The following is a 20,202-nucleotide window of genomic DNA, read 5'->3' as shown; positions in this document are numbered from 1 at the left end:
CATTTATTCAGCACCGAGATAATTAAGATGGTTTATTTATGTTTACTGAAGTACAAATATGTTCATTTGAAATGGCAAATTTATTAACTTTAAATTAAATGTATGTTTATTTTCAAAGTGGAGGATTTTATGTGTTCCACAGTTTGTACACTGAAAAAAAATATTCAAAGATGATTCCCTGGATTTACTCAATTTGTTTACGTTAAGAATGAATTTGCTCTTCAGTGTATGAATTTGCTCTTCAGTGTTTGAACTCTCAGTAATGATTTTTAAATCACACTGAACTGAGCTAAACTGAACTGAACTTAAACACAAAAAAACTGAACTACACTGTTCCAGTTACTATGACCATTTATGTGAAGCTGCTTTGACACAATCTACATTGTAAAAGCGCTATACAAATAAAGCTGAATTGAATTGAATGAAGTGGTTGTAAACAATTTAATTGTGTTGAATTTAAGCAAACAAATTAAGTTGAACATTATTCAATTTAATTTGTTTGTTTAAATTCAACACAAATAAATTGTTTGCAACAGTTCTGCATGCAACACTTTTTTCAGTGCTGCCAGCAGCTGTGAGATTTCAGTGTTTTTTTTTATACAATACACTAGGATCTAGTGTACTTTTCTTGGCTTTAAGTAAAACAAAATGAGTATTGCAATAAATCGTTTACATTTTTTATCTCCTTATATTGCCTATAGGATAAAATAACACGTGTCAAGCCAAGAGAACCGAACCGAAAACCATGTTAAAAAACCGAGGTATGTATTAAACAGTGGGCTAACTGTATTGTCGCATTAATAGTATTTATATAGCTCATCTATTGTGTATGGCCATACACCCAAAGTGGTTCACAATCATGAGGGGGTCTCTCCACTTCACCACCAGTGTGCAGCATCCACTTGGATGATAGAAGCATCAGGACAACGGCGCCAGTGCACTCACCATACACCAGCTATAGGTGGAGTGGGGAGACAGTGATAGAGCCAATTCAGTGATAGGGGGTGATTGGGAGGCCATGATGGATGGAATTTGGCCAGGACACCAGAGTTACACCCCTATTCTTCATGAGAAGTGTCATGGGATTTTTTTAATGAGCACAGATAGTCAAGACTTTGGTTTGATGTCTCATCTGAAAGACAGTTTAATGTCCTCTTCACTACACTGGGACAATAGGACTCACCCAGACTGCAGATTGAGCACCCCCTGTTAGCTTCATTAACACCACTGCCAACAGCAACCTAGTTTTCCAACGTGGTCTCCCATCCAGGTACTGACCATCCCACCGGCTCTTGGGCAGCAGGGTGATATGGCTGTTACAAGCCCCAGTTCGTCTGAAAGTACATGCAGCATTTTGTTTTTTAATAAAATAGATAATTTCCCATGATGTAAATTACCCCTCTAAAATAAAAGGAGAAAAACATAGTTAAACCACAGTAAACACAAATACACTATCTGACCAAAAACAAAAACCCAACAGAGAATATTCTTAGAATTTTCTTATTTGGTTTGCAAAAATAACCAAACGTGAACTATATGGGAACTATATTTATAGCTATTACTGTAGTGTGTTTTGAACCGTGCTATAGTAAAGTGGATTATATTGTAGGCTAAATATTGTAGTATTTACAACCATTTTAGTAATGAAAGCTGTAGCATACTATAGTATTAACTAGAGTCAACTGATAAACTGAAATTAATACTGTAGTATACTTTAGTTTTTACTACAGTAAACTGTGGTGTAGTATTATAGCCTATATTTGTAGAAAACAACAGTATTGGCTCATTTGTTTATATTACTATTGTTGTTGTGTTGCCATGGCAACTTTGAATTACCTTAACTGATTAATTAATGTACGTTATATTCTCAAAAACACTGTATTTACTATTAATTACTATGGTATTTTTCATGTGTGGTGTTTGCTGGGAGGTGCCACCAGACTGTGGTGTTTTGTAAGCCTTTTATCTCTATCCAGCTTTTAAAATATGGAAAATAATCCACTATAATTTCATATTTAAAGGAGAAAACAATATAACCGCGCGCTTTTTTTAAATGGAGGATTCTGATTGGTTGTAACCAACTGACTGAAACGCATTGGAAAAGCAACGAAAACCCCAAACTACATCTTACAAAGCTACATTACAAATAATTAAATACCTACAAATACGCCATATTACCGTAATACAAATGATATTCCAGTGAAATGTGCTGCCTCAGTTGTAACCTTGTTTTGTGTGTTGGCAAACCAATATTTAGATTAAAATAATCATTAAATTAATACAAAAATATATGCTATATTACAAACCTGGCTTAAGATCAGCACTTGTGCATCTACCCCCAGAAAAATCACCATCTGAATGTTATTATTATTTTAAAGCCACCGTTAGAATCAGTATGACGCAACGACGCCTCGTTAGCTGAAATCAGTTGACTCAAGATCCGAATCAGTGATTCAAAACAAATGATTCGGTTTGAAGATTCGATTAAATATAAACACAGCTCTCTCCGTTTTTTTTTTTTTTGGAGCCTATTTTTGAAGATTCTGTTCATTTTATTTTAACACAGACACACAAGTGAACATGAAGATGTTGATGAACGTGATATCATGCTTTCAGATGTGAAAAGCATGATATGTAAGATATTTTAGTTTACGTGAAGAAATGAAGCAGAAAGGTGAGTTTATTTGTTTCCTCAGCTGATGCTTTATAACCAAAATAGTAGATTTTCTTTAACGTTAGACACAAACTCATAGGTCTACTGTTAAATGTATGCCCAAAGCATTGAAAATACTCAAGAAATAATAATTAGTTCAACAATTAAGGGTTGGTAAAACTATTTATTCGTTGCCATATGTTTACAAAAGCTGGGTTTATTTGATCGATACAGTAAAAACTATTAAACAAATATCATTGGAACTTAAATTAACCGTAGATTGATACATTTGTTATTATTATTATTATTATTATTATTATTATCAGTGCTTAAAACAGTTGTGCTGCCACATATGTTGTTGTTATATTATAATTCTTTTAGGGTTTTTGGATTTATAAAAATGATTGAATAAAGTTCAGAAGGCCCTAAATACATTTCTGAAGAGCGCCAAATATGTCCCAGGAGCTACATTTTTTTGCAATTTTTGTTTTTGCGAATCCACTGTGTATGCTTTTTCAGATCTCAAACTTCTCTCGCGAGTGCCATTCACTCCTGCTGTTCTCGTGTAAATCCACCAGAGGCCGCTGTTGACGGACTGGCTGACCAATCGACTGACCCACCTTCCTTCTTCCCTAAACCCAACCGATAGTGTTTTTAAAAGCACGATTGACCAACGCCCACCAACTTCCCTAAACCCAACCAACAGTTTTGAAAGCAATCCAGAAAAAGAAAAGCCCCCGTCTGATTTTTATCGCATTTTCACCCTGTTATTTACTTGTTTGATTTATTTTTTGGATTGTAACCCTGTCGTCGTGGTCAACTCTACGTTTTAAGTCTGTCGACGTACATGGTGAGCTACTGGACCAACTGGTGACAGCAGGAAAACAGTCCTTACTGACTGGTAACGGCCAGCTGGTAAGCACAAATAAGAAACGGCATTATACGGCCCCTTAGTGTTCGGTTTAAAGACGAAATGCAGCCATACGTACTTCTGGCTACATAATTTGCGAACTTCAGAAATGTAACGAGGCTATGCTTTCAGAATGAGCCTGTGTTGGAAGTCCCTGTGCATATTCCCCATTTTACACTCAATACTTAATGTTAAAGTTAAAATACTTAAGTATATGTTACTAAAAAGTGAAGTAGATTCAAATAATTACATAAAATAATTGCTTTTAATTATATAATTACATTTTTTGATCGTCTTATTTTGTTTTAGCAACATTTATGTAATTCTCAAAGTATGACTAATCAGTTTCCTGGAGTTTTTATATTTATTCTGAGGGATAAATAATTCTAAAATGACAGAGGAGCAGCTTTACCGAGAGGCTTTAAATGAAGTCTTTCTTCTCTTGAACACCAGAGGCTTTAAAGGCTGATGTGTTCGTCTTGACGCTGCTTGAAATGCAAAATAAATCCTCTCACATCAGGCTAAAATTAGCAGCCGGTCTATTTTGAAAGCGCAGAGCTGAAGATGATGATGGCAGATGTATGAAGGTAAATCAGTAGCAAACCTCGAGAGCTTGCAAATCTAAATGTGAGAACTTGTGATGATAATATTTGTATGTGTAGGTTGAACTCTGATGTGAATGGCCGAATCTCTTCATTTACACACAGACAATGATTAAAAGAACTGTTTTTGGGATACAAATTGCAGATTATTAGTTACAGTTGAATTATTATTATTATTATTGTTAGCCCCCGTTTGTTTATTTCCCCATTTAAAGGGTTAATTAGGGTAAAGTAAGGGTAGGCAAGTCATTGTATAACAGTGGTTTGTTCTGTAGACAATACAAAAACAAGTATAGCTTAAAGGGGCTAATAATTTTGATCCTAAAATGCTTTAAAATACATTTAAAACTGCTTTTAAACTGCTTTTTTTCTAGCCGAAATAAAACAAATCAGACTTTCTCCAGAAGAAAAAATATTATAGGAAATACTGTGAAATTTTTCTTGCTCTGTTAAACATCATTTGGGAAATATTTAAAAAAGAAAACAAAAAAAATCTACAGGAAGGCGAATCATTTTGACCTTCACTGTATAGGTGATGTTTATGTGTGCATGTTCAATGAAGTGTATCTGTATATTAAGTGTATCTCTAGCTATATTATTATTATTATTTCTTTTATTTTTGTTACATATAATTAAATTTCATTATATTTTATTTATTTATAGTTTTATTATTTATTATTATTAGAATAATTTATTTGATTGTTTATAATAATATTAATTTAATAATATTATTTATTATTTTATATTGTTTTATTATGCCATTTATTTTTATTCCTTTAATTGTATTATTATTATTATTATTATTATTATTATTAATTAATAGTAATATTATTTGTATTATAATATATTTGTACTTGTAATAATATAAATGCATTTATTTATTTATTCAATATGAAATGTTCACATTACTTTTTAATTTATTCTTTATTTTATTTTATTTTATTAACATTATTGGTTTGTTTTGTAGACAATAAAAAATATAGCTTAAAGGGGCTAATAATTTTGACCCTAAAATTCTTTAAAATAAATTAAAACCTGCTTTTATTCTAGCCAAAATAAAACAAATCAGACTTTCTCCAGAATAAAAAATATTATAGGAAATGCTGGGAAAATTTTCTTGCATTGTTAAACATCATTTAGGAAATATTCACAAGACAAAACAAACAAAAAAAAATCTACAGGAAGGCAAATCATTTTGACCTTAACTGTATAGGTGATGTTTATGTGTGCATGTTCAATGAAGTGTATCTGTATATTAAGTGTATCTCCAGCATTATTATTAATATTATTTATTTAATTTTTGGTTCATATAATTTAATTTCATTATATTTTATTTATTTATAGTTTTATTATTTATTATTATTAGAATAATTTTATACGATTGTTTATAATAATATTAATTTAATAATATTATTAATTATTTATATGGTTTTATTATGCCATTTATTTTTTATTCCTTTAATTGTATTATTATTATTAATAATTAATAGTAATAATATTTGTATTATAATATATTTGTACTAGCAATAATATAAAGGTATTTATTAATTTATTTAATATGAAATGTTCACATTACTTTGTCATTTTTTATTTATTGTTTATTTCATTTAATTTTATTAACATTATTGTTTTGTTCTGTAGACAATAAAAAACAAGAATAGCTTAAAGGGGCTAATGATTTTGACCTTAAAATGCTTTAAAATAAATTAAAAACTGCTTTAGTTCTAGCCGAAATAAAACAAATCAGACTTTCTCCAGAGGAAAAAATATTATAGGAAATGCTGTGAAAAGTTTCTTGCTCTGTTAAACATCATTTGGGAAATATTTAAAAAAGAAATCAAAAATATCTTCAGCAAGGCGAATCATTTTGACCTCAACTGTATAGGTGATGTTTATGTGTGCATGTTCAATGAAGTGTATCTGTATATTAAGTGTATCTCTAGCTATATTAAGTGTGCTCTCAATTAGACTCTTAATGTTCTTCCATATCAGTATATTTATTTATTAATATGCACGTTCTTTAATGCATATTTAGCACAATGAAATGCTGCCCCCTGCTGGTCATGTACTGATGCCGCATTTAATAGTATGACTTGCACACATTCAGTAAATAAAACTTACAGGCAGCAATCTGAAGATGAGGATCGGGGTCACCTTCACTACTGTGCTTTATAACTCGCCAGGGTTTTACACGTTAAAAGGATTAACAGCGAGGTAAAAGTGCCAGTAAATGTGCCGGCGCAGCAGATATTGTGCTGACGCAGCGTGCGGTTTATCACAGCGGTCAGCAGGGGGCGCATCATCTGTCACAGCAGCGGGAGGTAATATACTAGCTCAGCCGATAGAGAGCAGCATTACACTGCAGAAACTATATGTGGAAAGAGCCGGGCAGGATTCAATAATGATGAGTAACATTAAAAAAATTAAGGTATAAATCTTTTTCATTTAACTAAGAGCACTATGGTTATGTATGATATTCTTGAACTCATATAAATAACAAATACTAAATTAGGGTAAAATTAATAAATTATTTTATTATTTATTTAATATAAAGGGCAATGCAGAAAAAAGCAAATAATAATGCTTAAGTAATCAAAAAATAGGTATCTAATATTTATTAATAGCTAAAATTATATTTATATAAATTAATTATTTATAATAATAATTTATGTCTTTTAATATTACCATTTGCTTTATTTTTGTTTCATAATATTTTATCACAACATCTATTTCTTTATTTAATTGCATTATTTCATTATTTCATTTATATTTATTTTATTTATTCGATTTTATTTAATATATTTATTCATATTAATATTATTTATTTATTATTATCATTATTTAATTTTATTGTTTATTATATTAATTTATTATTGATATTATTATTTATTTTATATTGTCTTATTATATCATTTATTTTATTTATTCATTATTTAACTGTATTGTTATTATTTAATATTATTCATTTATAGTAATATTATTTTTTATGATATATTCGTATTTGTAATAAAATAAATGCATTTATTTATTTAATAATTATTTTCAAATAATTTTTTATTTTTTATTTATATTATTATTTATTTAATATAAAGTACAGGAAAAAATATATTTATATAGTTTATATATATATATATAGTTTATTTATGCCTTTATTTATTTATTTATTTATTCTTTATTTAATTTCATTAATATTATTTGTTTTATTTTTGTTTAAAATTATTGTATCATGTAATTTTATTCATTGTTTAATTGCATTATTATTATAATTATTAATATTATTTATTTTACTTTTGTTACTTATAATTTAATTTCATTATATTTTATTTATTTATAGTTTTATTTTTTATTATTATTAGAAAAATTTTATTCGATTGTCTGTAATAATATTAATTTAATAATATTATTAATTATTTTATAATGTTTTATCATGCCATTTATTTTTATTCATTTATTATCATTATTATTATTTATTATTAATAATATGTAGTAATATTATTTTTATTATAATATATTTGTACTTGTAATAACATAAATGCATTTATTTATTTATTTAATATAAAATTTTCACATTACTTTGTCATTTTTATTTATTCTTTATTTCATTTAATTTTATTAACATTATTTAATTAATTTATTCTTTATTTCATTTGATTATTAATAATTATTTATTTGTTTACATTTTTGTTCCATATTATTTTATCAATATTTAGACAGTCATAAAATTATTTTGGCCACAGCGAAATAAACCGCCAACTTATCCATCATATGTTTTATGGAGCGGATGCCATTCCAGCTGCAACCCATCACTGGAAAACCATACACCCTCAGTCTCACACATGCACTATGGAAAATTTAGCCTACCCAATTCCCCTATAGCGCATGTGTTTAGACTGTGGGACAAACCGGAGCACCCAGAGGAAACCCACACCAACACTGGAAGAACATGCAAACTCCACACAGAAATGCCAACTGACCCAGCTGAAGCTCGAACCAGTGACCTTCTTGCTGTGAGGCAATTGTGCTACCCACTGCTCCGCCCCTAATTCTAATATCAATAGTTATATTAATATTTGTTTCATATTGTTTTATTATGTCATATATTATTGTGTTATTTATTATGTCATATTATTTGGAAGAAAAGCATATATATATATATATATATATATATATATATATATATATATATATATATATATATATATATATATATATATATATATATATATATATATAATTATTATTATTATTATTATTATTATTACAATAATATATTCATATAATAGAAGAGAACAGAATGCATACTCTGCATATACTACAACTCATTTAAATATAAATGTTAGGCAATACAAATATATTTATTTAGCACATTTCACACACAGCGGTATTCCAAAGCACTTTACATAAACAAGAAGATTAAAAGAATCATAAAATAATCACAGAATACCCAAAACAAATAAAAACAACAAACAATTAAACTAATTAATGTTAAAAATGTGTTAAAACTAATTAAAAAGGAATAAAAAAAGACACAAATAGTGAGATTAATATGTATTCATACTATTAATATGACAAATATGTAAATGCATTAAAAATACACTGACTATTGCAGATAAAATCAACAAAGACAATAAGCACAAATAACAAAACCCCAAAATTGTAAGTATAATATGTCTGATCAGCTCAGGAATTGCTGTAGTGTCTATTGGAAGTGAAGTGGCAGCACAGAAAGCAGAAAGTCTGCTTATTCCCCAGCACATAAACACACATAAACATTATTAATGAAAGTTCCCAGCGGTCACAGGGAAACGCATGAGTCAGGGCGGTGGAGGTGGATGTAAATATCGATAAAATAAACAGTTCTGCATTTGATTTACAAATGTGATGCAGATCCATAACTGTAAATCAGACGCGCAAACATTATAACTAGTGTATCCGCAGGACTCCCTCATTCATTTACATCTACAACACACACGTGAGCGCACTATACATTTGAGCAATCGCCATTGCAACTCTCTCTCTCACACACACACACACACACACACACACACACACACACACGATAAATATGCTCATATAAAAACATCAACTACATATATTGTGTATTATTTATGTACATGAGACAATGCAGAGAGGAGAATGAAATACAGAATAGTTGAATAAAGGAGAGAAAAAGCTGAATAGAATAGAAATTACAGAGCAAAATAATACAGAACAGAATAGAACAGGATGGAACAGAACAGGCTAGAACAAAGCTGAATAGAACAGTACAGAAAAGCATAGAACAAAACAGAACATTATGGAATGGATTAGAACAGTATAGAATAGAACAGAATAGAAAAGAACAGTATGGAATAGAACAGAACAGAATAGAACAGTATGGAACAGAACAGGCTAGAACGAAGCTGAATAGAACAGTACAGAAAAGCATAGAACAAAACAGAACATTATGGAATGGATTAGAACAGTATAGAATAGAACAGAATAGAAAAGAACAGTATGGAATAGAACAGAACAGAATAGAACAGTATGGAACAGAACAGGCTAGAACGAAGCTGAATAGAACAGTATAGAAAAAGCATAGAACAAAACAGAACATTATGGAATGGATTAAAATAGTATAGAATAGAACAGTATAGAATAGAACACAATAGTACAAAATAGAACAGAACAGTATGGAATAGAACAGAATAGAACAGTATGGAATAGAATAGAACAGAAAAGAACAAAATAGAACAGAACAGAACAAAATAGAACAGAACAGAACAAAATAGAACAGAACAGAATAGAACAAAATAGAACAGAGCATTATGTAATAGAACAGAACAGAATATAACAGAATTGAACAGTATGGAATAGAACAGAACAGAACAAAATAGAACAGAGCATTATGTAATAGAATAGAACAGATAATAACAGAACAGAAAAGAAATGAACAGTATGGAATAGAATAGAACAGAACCGAATAGAAGAGTATGGGATAGAATAGTATGAACAGAACAGGCTAGAACAAAGCTGAATAGAACAGTACGGAAAAAGCATAGAACAAAACAGAACATTATGGAATGGATTAAGTATAGAATAGAACAGTATGGAATAGAACAGTATAGAACATAATATACAAAACAGAATAGAACAGTATGGAATAGAACAGGCTAGAACGAAGCTGAATAGAACAGTATAGAAAAAGCATAGAACAAAACAGAACATTATGGAATGGATTAAACAGTATAGAATAGAACAGTATGGAATAGAACACAATAGTACAAAATAGAACAGAACAGTATGGAATAGAACAGAACAGAATAGAACAGTATGGAATAGAATAGAACAGAAAAGAACAAAATAGAACAGAACAGAACAAAATAGAACAGAGCATTATGTAATAGAACAGAACAGAATATAACAGAACAGAACAGAATTGAACAGTATGGAATAGAACAGAACAGAACAAAATAGAACAGAGCATTATGTAATAGAACAGAACCGATAATAACAGAACAGAACAGAATTGAACAGTATGGAATAGAATAGAACAGAACCGAATAGAGCAGTATGGGATAGAACAGTATGGAACAGAACAGGCTAGAACAAAGCTGAATAGAACAGTATGGAAAAAGCATAGAACAAAACAGAACATTATGGAATGGATTAAACAGTATAGAATAGAACAGTATGGAATAGAACAGTATAGAACATAATATACAAAACAGAATAGAACAGTATGGAATAGAACATAATATACAAAACAGAATAGAACAGTATGGAATAGAACAGGCTAGAACGAAGCTGAATAGAACAGTTTAGAAAAAGCATAGAACAAAACAGAACATTATGGAATGGATTAAAATAGTATAGAATAGAACAGTATAGAATAGAACACAATAGTACAAAATAGAACAGAACAGTATGGAATAGAACAGAACAGAATAGAACAGTATGGAATAGAACAGTATGGAATAGAACAGAACAGAATAGAACAGTATGGAATAGAACAGAACAGAATAGAACAGTATGGAATAGAATAGAACAGAAAAGAACAAAATAGAACAGAACAGAACAAAATAGAACAGAGCATTATGTAATAGAACAGAACAGAATATAACAGAACAGAACAGAATTGAACAGTATGGAATAGAACAGAACAGAACAAAATAGAACAGAGCATTATGTAATAGAACAGAACAGATAATAACAGAACAGAACAGAATTAAACAGTATGGAATAGAATAGAACAGAACCGAATAGAAGAGTATGGGATAGAACAGTATGGAACAGAACAGGCTAGAACAAAGCTGAATAGAACAGCATGGAAAAAGCATAGAACAAAACAGAACATTATGGAATGGATTAAACAGTATAGAATAGAACAGTATGGAATAGAACAGTATAAAACATAATATACAAAACAGAATAGAACAGTATGGAATAGAACATAATATACAAAACAGAATAGAACAGTATGGAATAGAACATAATATACAAAACAGAATAGAACAGTATGGAATAGAACAGGTTAGAACAAAGCAGAATAGAACAGTATAGAATAGAATAGAACAGTATGGAATAGCTAGAAAAAAGCTGAACAGAACAGTATAGAATAGAAAAGAACACAATAGAACAGTATTGACGAGAATAAAATAGAACCAAACAGAATAGACAATTACGGAATAGAACAGAACAGGCAAGCAAAGTTTGGAATAGAACAGAACATAATGGAATAGAACAGAACAGTATAAAACAGGTTAGAACAAAGAATAAAAAAGTATGGAATAGAACAGTATGGAACAGGTTAAAACAGAACAGAATAGAACAAAATGGAATAGAACAGTGTGGAACAGAACAAAGCAGATTAGAACAGGATGGAATCGAACAGTGCAGAACAGAACAGAATAGAACATAACATAATGGAATAGAACAGAACAGTATAGCACCAGTCTGATCTCACGAGGAAACGCTAATTTATGAGTTCAGTTGAACGAAAATATAAGATTTTTAAAAGGAGGCGTGGCACCTAACCCCACCCCTAACCCCAACCATCACTGGGGGATGAGCAAATCCTACTAAATTCATACGAATTAGCCACTAAATCAAAAAGTTACGAATTGCAGTTAGATTGCGTTGTACAGAACAGGTTAGAATAAAGAAAACAGCATGGATTAGAACAGTGTAGAACAGGTTAGAACAAAGAGCAGTATGGAATAGAACAGAACAGAGCAGCAAAGAATGGAACAAAATAGACCCGTATAGAACAGAACTGTATTGAATAGAATAGAATATCTCTCTAGAACGAGAGAGAGAGAGAGAGAGAGAGAGACTTTATATTAGTAGTACTAATAATAATTAGATTATTAATTAGAATTATTAATTAAAAAATAAGTAAATAAAAAGTAAGTAAATAAGAACAAATGGCAAAATGGGTGATAAAATTTATGATGATAAAATGACAAACAAGTAAATAAATTTGTATAATAATTGTAAACAGCAATATTTTAAAAAACACCCTTAAATAAATAAATATTTATTTGAATATTACTGATACACAAAATAATAATTATACAGATCCTCAAAACATCAAAAACTGGTAATATTATTAATGATGATAATAATAATGTCCTTATTAATTTTTATTAATTATTCAAGTAAATATAATATTATATGTATAAAATATATACTATATAGTATTATAATGTAATATTATAATAATAATTAAAAACAAATCAATCATTCAGTTATAATCGTGATAATTATAATAATATAATAATGATCGCCCAACATGCATAATGTACATGTATACACAAATATTTAATATACAGATCCTAGCACAGCTAATATTAAATTGCAAAATGTAAAAAGCACAAAATATTCATCATACAGAGCCTCAAATAGCATAAGGAGATTTACTCATGATCTTAAAGATTGAATAATAAATTATAAAATACATATAATAAATAATAAAATCAAACAAATAAAATGCATTCATAACAGATTCACAAATATTTAATATACAGATCCTCCAATGGAAATAATAACATGCAAAATGTTAAAAATCCCCTCAAAATATTCATTATATTGAGCCACAAAAAGCAAAATTCACTCATAATCATAAATATCGCCATAATAAAAACAAACTTAACAAGTACTAAATAATGCATAACGGATTCACAAATATTTCAAATTAATATTACATATTAAATTGTGATCTTCCAATAGAACTATACTACTACTATTAATAAGACTAATAATATGTGATTAATTATATATTATAATAAATATTGTGCTTTTATTACGTTTTATGTTGTATTGTTATTATTATTATTATTATTATTATTATTATTATTATTATTATTATTATTATTAGTTCTGTTGGTGGATGAAAATATTTAAAAAGTAATATTAATATTAAATATTCGTCTATCCGTTATACATGTATTTATTTCTTAATTATTTGGCAATCTTTAGGATTGTGAGTGAATGTTCTCATGCTGTTTGAGGCTCTGTATAATCAATATTTTGTGTTTAACCTTAAATGGCAGAAGAAGCAGCAGGCTTAAAATGACGAAATATATAAATTGTCTATAATTGCGCAAGAGTGTGAGTTTACGGCACTCCGCACTTCTGATTCGCGCAGTGTTTCGGTTTTAACGGGACACTTCCAGTTGCGTCGCGTTTGCGTCGCGTTTTTCGGTGCGCGGTGCGGCGGCTGTTTGACGCTCGTGCGACTGTTCAACCGCGGGTTTTCCGTGGGAGGAGCCTGAGCTGATGCGATCAGATGTGAGCGTAAATCGTTGCGTTTGTTTCCGTCCACATGGAGAAACACGGAAACGTCCGTCGCGCGCTGAACCCATACAAATCCGGAGACCGGACAAATTAACGGGAGCGGAGCAGCGGTCGAGCCGGTTTGTGCCTTGTCTTTATTCTTCTGTTGGTGAGATTTGTTGACCTGTGGACGCGTGTTTACCTGTCATTATGCATGAGTCCCACTGCTAAACACTTCCTCTGCTCAGTGTGTGTGTGTGTTTGGCACTGATAGGAAAGTGTCGGAAAGTGCTTTGGTGCTGCCAGCTTTTGGTACCACGGTGATTTCATCGTATTTTCTGAATATTCCGTGTAAATGCTGCTGTATGTGAGATCATTTAAGTGCAAGGAGGCTATCCTGCAAGCATATGATGTATTAAAAATACTTATCATAATAGCCTATGTATATTTATTCCTTTGTAATGAGTCTGTAGGCTTTTAGTACAGCTTTTCGTCTGAAATGCCTTTCAGAAGGGTGTTTGATGTTGTTGGTTTAAAGTGATTGTCCTAAAAAAAGCATGGTTAACGTGATTAAAACTGATATGCTGATAAAACTGATACATTAGAAATATATAAAATTTGAATATATAGATATAGGATTATGTGGTTATATGAATATATGATATATGCCTTGCAGTAAAAAAACACAAGTAAAGGAGCAAAAAAGATATGATATATATATATATATATATATATATATATATATATATATATATATATATATATATATATATATATATATATTTATTATATATATATATATATATATATATATATATATATATTATTTTTACATTTATTTATTTACACTTGGTGTTGTACAATCCTCTCACAGTAGTCGTAACTGTAGACTATTCTAGGTCTGAGACATAAAATTATATGTTTTAGTATTTAATGAGTCTATATATTTAATAGAAAGAATATTATGCAAATTTAATCAATCTACATCAAAAAGGGCAACTTTGATAAAAGAAGATAAGCTACTTAAAATGTTGATTACTGTATATAATATATATATTAAAAACAGATATATATATATATATATATATATATATATATATATATATATATATATATGCACATGTAAATGCCTATAGTAGTGAAAATATTGATATGCCTCGAAATATATTACAATATCTATCAATTTATTGAATGCATTTATTATTTAATCTAATATACAGAGTATTTACACATGCACATTTACACATACACATTTAAATGCCTATATTAATGAAAATATTAATATACCTCAAAATATATTTTAACATGTATGCATATTTTGAATGCATTTATTATTTAATCTAATTTATTGGGGTTTTATATATATATTATATATATACACACACATACACACACACACATTTAAATGCCTATATTAGAAAAAATATTGATATGACACAAAATATATTACAATATCTATCAATATAATGAATGCATTTATTATTTAATCTAGTAAATATGTGCAGTTGTGATCATATTTTCACCATTGGTTATAAGACATAGAGATGCATGTATAACTCAATATAACCACTTCAGAAAAAGATGCAATGATTATTTCATATGATCATAACAAGTCTTTTTATTCAGCAGTGTCTGGAAATGTACTGTTTTAATAACCGTCAGCATGCATGAACCATTTCCATCGCAATAGGTATTTTAATAACTCAAAAAGCATGACCCGTTAGATCGAGTTAGATCTTTAAAAGAGCATCCTGTTATTGCATGTCATGGAGCAGGACGATATCATGCATTGAATGATAAACCGGTCCTGTGGTGGTTTGGTTGTAAAACAGAAGACTTACTACAGCATAACGATGAAAATATTCAATAAATAAATCAACTATATTCAGCAATTCCAGCAGTGGGACATATATGAGCAAATTATCTTTAAAGTTTGTCATTTGTAATTGCGTAAATGCAATTATTTATTACAGATTGCATGATAAAATGTGTAGTCTGTAATATAGATTACCCTTTTGGATGTGGCTCAGTGGTTAGCACTGTGGCCTCACAGCAAGAAGGTTGCTGGTTCGAGTCCCGGCTGGGACAGTTGTCGTTTCTTTGTGGAGTTTGCATGTTCTCTCCATGTTGGCGTGGGTTTCCTTAGGGTGCTCCGGTTTCCTCCACAGTCCAAACACGTATAGGAGAAATTGATGAATTAAATTGAAAGTCGTGTATGATTGTGTGTGTGTGTGTGAATGAGTCTATGGGTGTTTCCCAGTGCTGGGTTGCAGCTGTAAGGGCTATGTGAAACATATGCTGGTATAGTTGGCAGTTTGTTCCGCTGTGGTGATCCCGGATAAGTCAGAGACTGGAGGAAAATGAATAAATGAGATTACCCATTTATGGTAATGCAATCCGACTACTATTGCGTTACATAGCATTAGATAGCATTTTTTTCGACGTGTTGTACGCGTACATATTTAATAATTCAATAAACAATTTAAATATATTTACCTGTTCAAACAGCATAAGTCTATGATCAAATAATCTTAGCAGGTGGATGTCTTGCAAACGGTGCTGGGTAGATATGAATTGTAAGCAGTTATAGGATAAATTGTGTATTCTGCAATATAATCAAATCACTTTTATTGTCACATCATCAGCAACATGTGTGCTATGTTGAGTGAAAAGCTAAAAAAAAAGTGTGTACACCCAGCACGAAAAACGACAAAAATACAAGTAAAACACACAAAACACAACAAAGATTGCTGGGAGCTCGCAACACGGCGGCCATGCTCGGTGCCATCTTGATGATGTCTAATATGTGTTACGTCCTTTTAGATGTTAATATTAAACTAGGAGTAGGTGACATAACATACAATAGTTCAGTGTGTGTGACAAGCGGATGGAGAAAGAAATGAACTGCCAACAAAATATCACTGCAGTTATTTATTGCCCAGACTTCCAGTGAAACCAGTGAAAATATATTGTACAGTGAACGAAAAGTATTTACAATGATTAAATGATGAATTACCTGGGGGAGAGGAAGTAGTTAGATGGGCTTAAATCAAAGAAGTAAATATAACAAAACTCAGTAACTGTTTTCAACAAACTAAACTAAATATGAAAAGAAAAGCATGAAAAGAAACATCTTCAATGTACCAAACGCCTTAACTAAACTGCTCTAACTAAAAACAAAACATACAGAAAGCAGCACATCCTCCTGGGGTCTGTTCTTCGTACCTCGCTTAAATGATCTAAGATGATTTGGCAGATTCTGGATCTTTTATTCTTGATAACTGATCTCTGGCTAATTTGATTCTTCAAACAAGTTTGCGAATCAGATTAGAATGTCTGGATGAACTGATCTGAGATCGCTGCGTGTGTTATGAAGGACAGATCTATCGATCCTCGAAATCATGATCAGCATTGCAACGATTTTCTGACGGCACAGCAGCGTAATGACATCATCTGATTAATATTCAATTATGCATGTGAGCAAAATTACATCAAATTAGCAGTAAACGGCTTGTTAAATATGACACGCAAGAACTTTCCACATTTGTTGTGAGCTGCAGGCTTTACACTTTCATGTGTCAAGAGTATTCATCATGTATTTCAATGCATATCAATGTATTTAGTTCTACATTTAGAAAAGATTTTCTTTATTGTAGTAGGCATTTTTTTAATCGCTGTATGGAATAACTGGATGTTTACAAAAGCATTTTGATATTGGTAAAGGCGTCTGCAACTTTTGTGAAGCATCAAATCACTGGCATATTAACTGTCAAAACATGTTCATGACTGCATTAATGTATTATTGCTTTCTTTTTTTTTAAAGTCACATATTTTGCATTTCTATTATACACAATTTGTACTAAAGCGATCTAAAAAGTTCATATCAATTAATTTTCTCTTTGCACCACCAGGTGGCAGTCTTTGTACTTTCATTTCGAGGGTGCAGATTGCATAAGTTTTAATAATATGTATAACTTTATTAATTTTATTAATAACTATAACTTTATATATATATATATATATATATATATATATATATATATATATATATATATATATATATATATATATATATATATAGTTAAAAATATTTACTATTTTCCCAAGTGTATATAACTACTACTGTAAGAAAATATCAGAATTGGGAACACACTTTCTCTATTATCTTTGCTTGAACTGAGCCGATCTAATCCTGTTTATATGAATTGAACCTGCTCCCGATCAGGTTTGAGCTAGCAGAACTGTTGCTATGACAACAACTCTCGGATCAGCTTTGAAGAATGTAACGATCCTGGATCGTGTCAAATCGTCAATATCCAAATCCAGCTAACTGAGTAATCCACGTACGAAGAACAGACCCCTGAACCTAGTGAACTTATACAAATTATGCATCTCAGTGTTGTATAAGTATATCGCGCGACTTACTTACTCCTACCCCTCTCCGAGGTATCACTCAAACATGTCAGTTAACTGGACAAGTTCACAAGCAAACACATTATCAAATCTCAAACTTTAGACAAGAGCATTAAACAAACACATTCTCTCAGACTAGCCCTCGCAAGAGAGACTGTCCTCACAGAGACCCACAGAAAGAATAAGAGCGAGAGAAGAAAAGAGAGAGAGAGAGAGATCGCCATTGCATATTGGGCTTGGCTTGTAAACGCTACGCCAACCAGCGATTGATGGCGCAAACCCAGCGTCAGCAGCCAACGTCATCATTACGAAATGCAGATCCTCCAATGCCGTTCGTACCTGTAACACGCGCATGAAATGACACACCCACTTACAAACAAACGCACACACACATCCTAAACGCGTTCTGCAAGCGAACGTAACATATGTTATACTACATATTTATGCTAATGTAATGACGACTTTTGGATTACATTTAGATTACTTTTGTGCACACCCTTATTTTACTTTAAATTAAATGTGTTTCAAGAGTTCACAAGAGTTTTTGGGGTGCTGTCCCGGGAGAGAGCCTTGAGCTCAAGGGATCCTCGGGCCCAGGGCTCCACTCTTTCACAGGGCGAGGGGAAATTGAGCTCAGGTCGATCTCAAACTCCCCCGCTGCTGAGGGCAAGGTGAACTTCCTGAGAGTAAGACATTAGAAAGAAGATTTAGGCTTATTTTATCTTTAATGTGGAGCACATTTGGATGGTGGGAGGAAACCGGGGAACCCGGGGGAAACCCACACGGACACGGGGAGAACATGCAAACTCCACAGAAATACCAGATGGCCTAGCGAGGACCCAACGCCACTGGTGTTCTTGCTGTAAGGCAACAGTGCTAGTCACTGGGCCACTGTGCCGCCCATTCTGGATAAAGGTGGAGGAAGGAGGGGAGGGGGGTTTCTTCCAGACGAAGGTAGTTGTAGAGGATCATGATTAGCTAATGTGGATCTGCTGGGTCATTCAGGAGCACATGCTCCTTTCGAAGTTAGTTTAACATTAAACAGCAACATTACAATAAAAACTATATAAAATTTCCCAGCAGTATGACTGCAACATCAATTGTTTCTAAAAAAAAACTCATTATGATTGAGTGAGTGGGCTTGACAAACCACTTGCACCAGTTTGGCAAATTTGCATGGGATACTTTTACAGTCGCTCGCATATCTTTAATAACTCATTTCTAATAACTGATTTATTTCATCTTCGCCATGATGACAGCACATATTATCCTCCACATACGTGGACAGCACATTTTTAGCTCTTAATTCAATTTTAATTTCAATTCAATTCAGCTTTATTTGTATAGCTGTATTTGTATAGTATTGTGTCAAAGCAGCTTCACATAAATGGTCATAGTAACTGGATCAGGGTAGTTCAGTTTTTAGTGTTTAAGTTCAGTTCAGTTTAGCTCAGTTCAGTGTGCTTTAATCATTACTGAGAGTCCAAACACTGAAGAGCAAATTCATCGATGCGTAGCTCTACAGATCCTGAACCATGCAAGCCAGTGGCGACAGCGGAGAGGGAAAAAAACTTTACCAATAGGAGAGTGAAGAAAAAAAACCTTGAGAGAAACCAGACTCAGTTCGGCACGACCATTTTAATCTCTCCGCTGGCCAAAAGTCTTGTGCAGAGCTGCAGTCTCAGTGGTGGAGGCTGGAAGCTGGCCTCAGCGAAGACTCGTCTGTCCCTGGAGCATCACTGGAATCAGTCTCATGTACTCCACTCCTCCATGACCACCAGCGCAGCAGCAGCAGCTCAGGATACGGCCTGGTCCCGGATATGGAGACCTTGGGATCATCTCGTCGCTGGTTTTGAATGCACTGGGGT

At 31.5% G+C, this 20,202-nt stretch overlaps 1 protein-coding gene and 1 long non-coding RNA gene across 9 annotated transcripts in view; one reads left to right on the top strand and one right to left on the bottom strand.

Annotated features, from left to right (window-relative positions):
- Positions 1-1,114: 1,114 nt before the first annotated feature.
- LOC141377932 (uncharacterized) lies at positions 1,115-2,455 on the bottom strand. 2 transcript variants are annotated; one of them, XR_015510009.1, is made up of 2 exons: positions 2,307-2,455; positions 1,115-1,401 (listed from the first exon to the last, which is right to left on the bottom strand). It is a non-coding gene; the product is annotated as an uncharacterized LOC141377932 (long non-coding RNA). The 2 variants fall into 2 exon arrangements; XR_015510008.1 differs by having other exon boundaries at positions 1,115-1,334.
- il1rap (interleukin 1 receptor accessory protein) overlaps positions 2,448-20,202 on the top strand; it is a 91,621-nt gene continuing 73,866 nt past the window's right edge. For 3 of the 7 annotated variants that reach the window (XM_087284688.1, XM_087284694.1, XM_087284691.1), the window contains exon 1: positions 2,448-2,674. In XM_087284688.1, the coding sequence (XP_087140814.1) occupies positions 2,662-2,674 (13 nt within the window). In that variant the 5' untranslated portion in view covers positions 2,448-2,661. Of the gene's footprint in view, positions 2,675-13,952; positions 14,062-20,202 lie in introns of those variants that run through there. The other 4 variants (XM_087284689.1, XM_087284692.1, XM_087284693.1 and 1 more) reach the window with 2 other exon arrangements.

The sequence above is a fragment of the Danio rerio genome, chromosome 15, assembly GCF_052040795.2.
Source record: "Danio rerio strain M-AB ecotype USA chromosome 15, GRCz13ab, whole genome shotgun sequence".
In the NCBI taxonomy this organism is placed as follows: Eukaryota; Metazoa; Chordata; class Actinopteri; order Cypriniformes; family Danionidae; genus Danio; species Danio rerio.
This window is presented reverse-complemented; position numbering and strand designations above follow the sequence as displayed.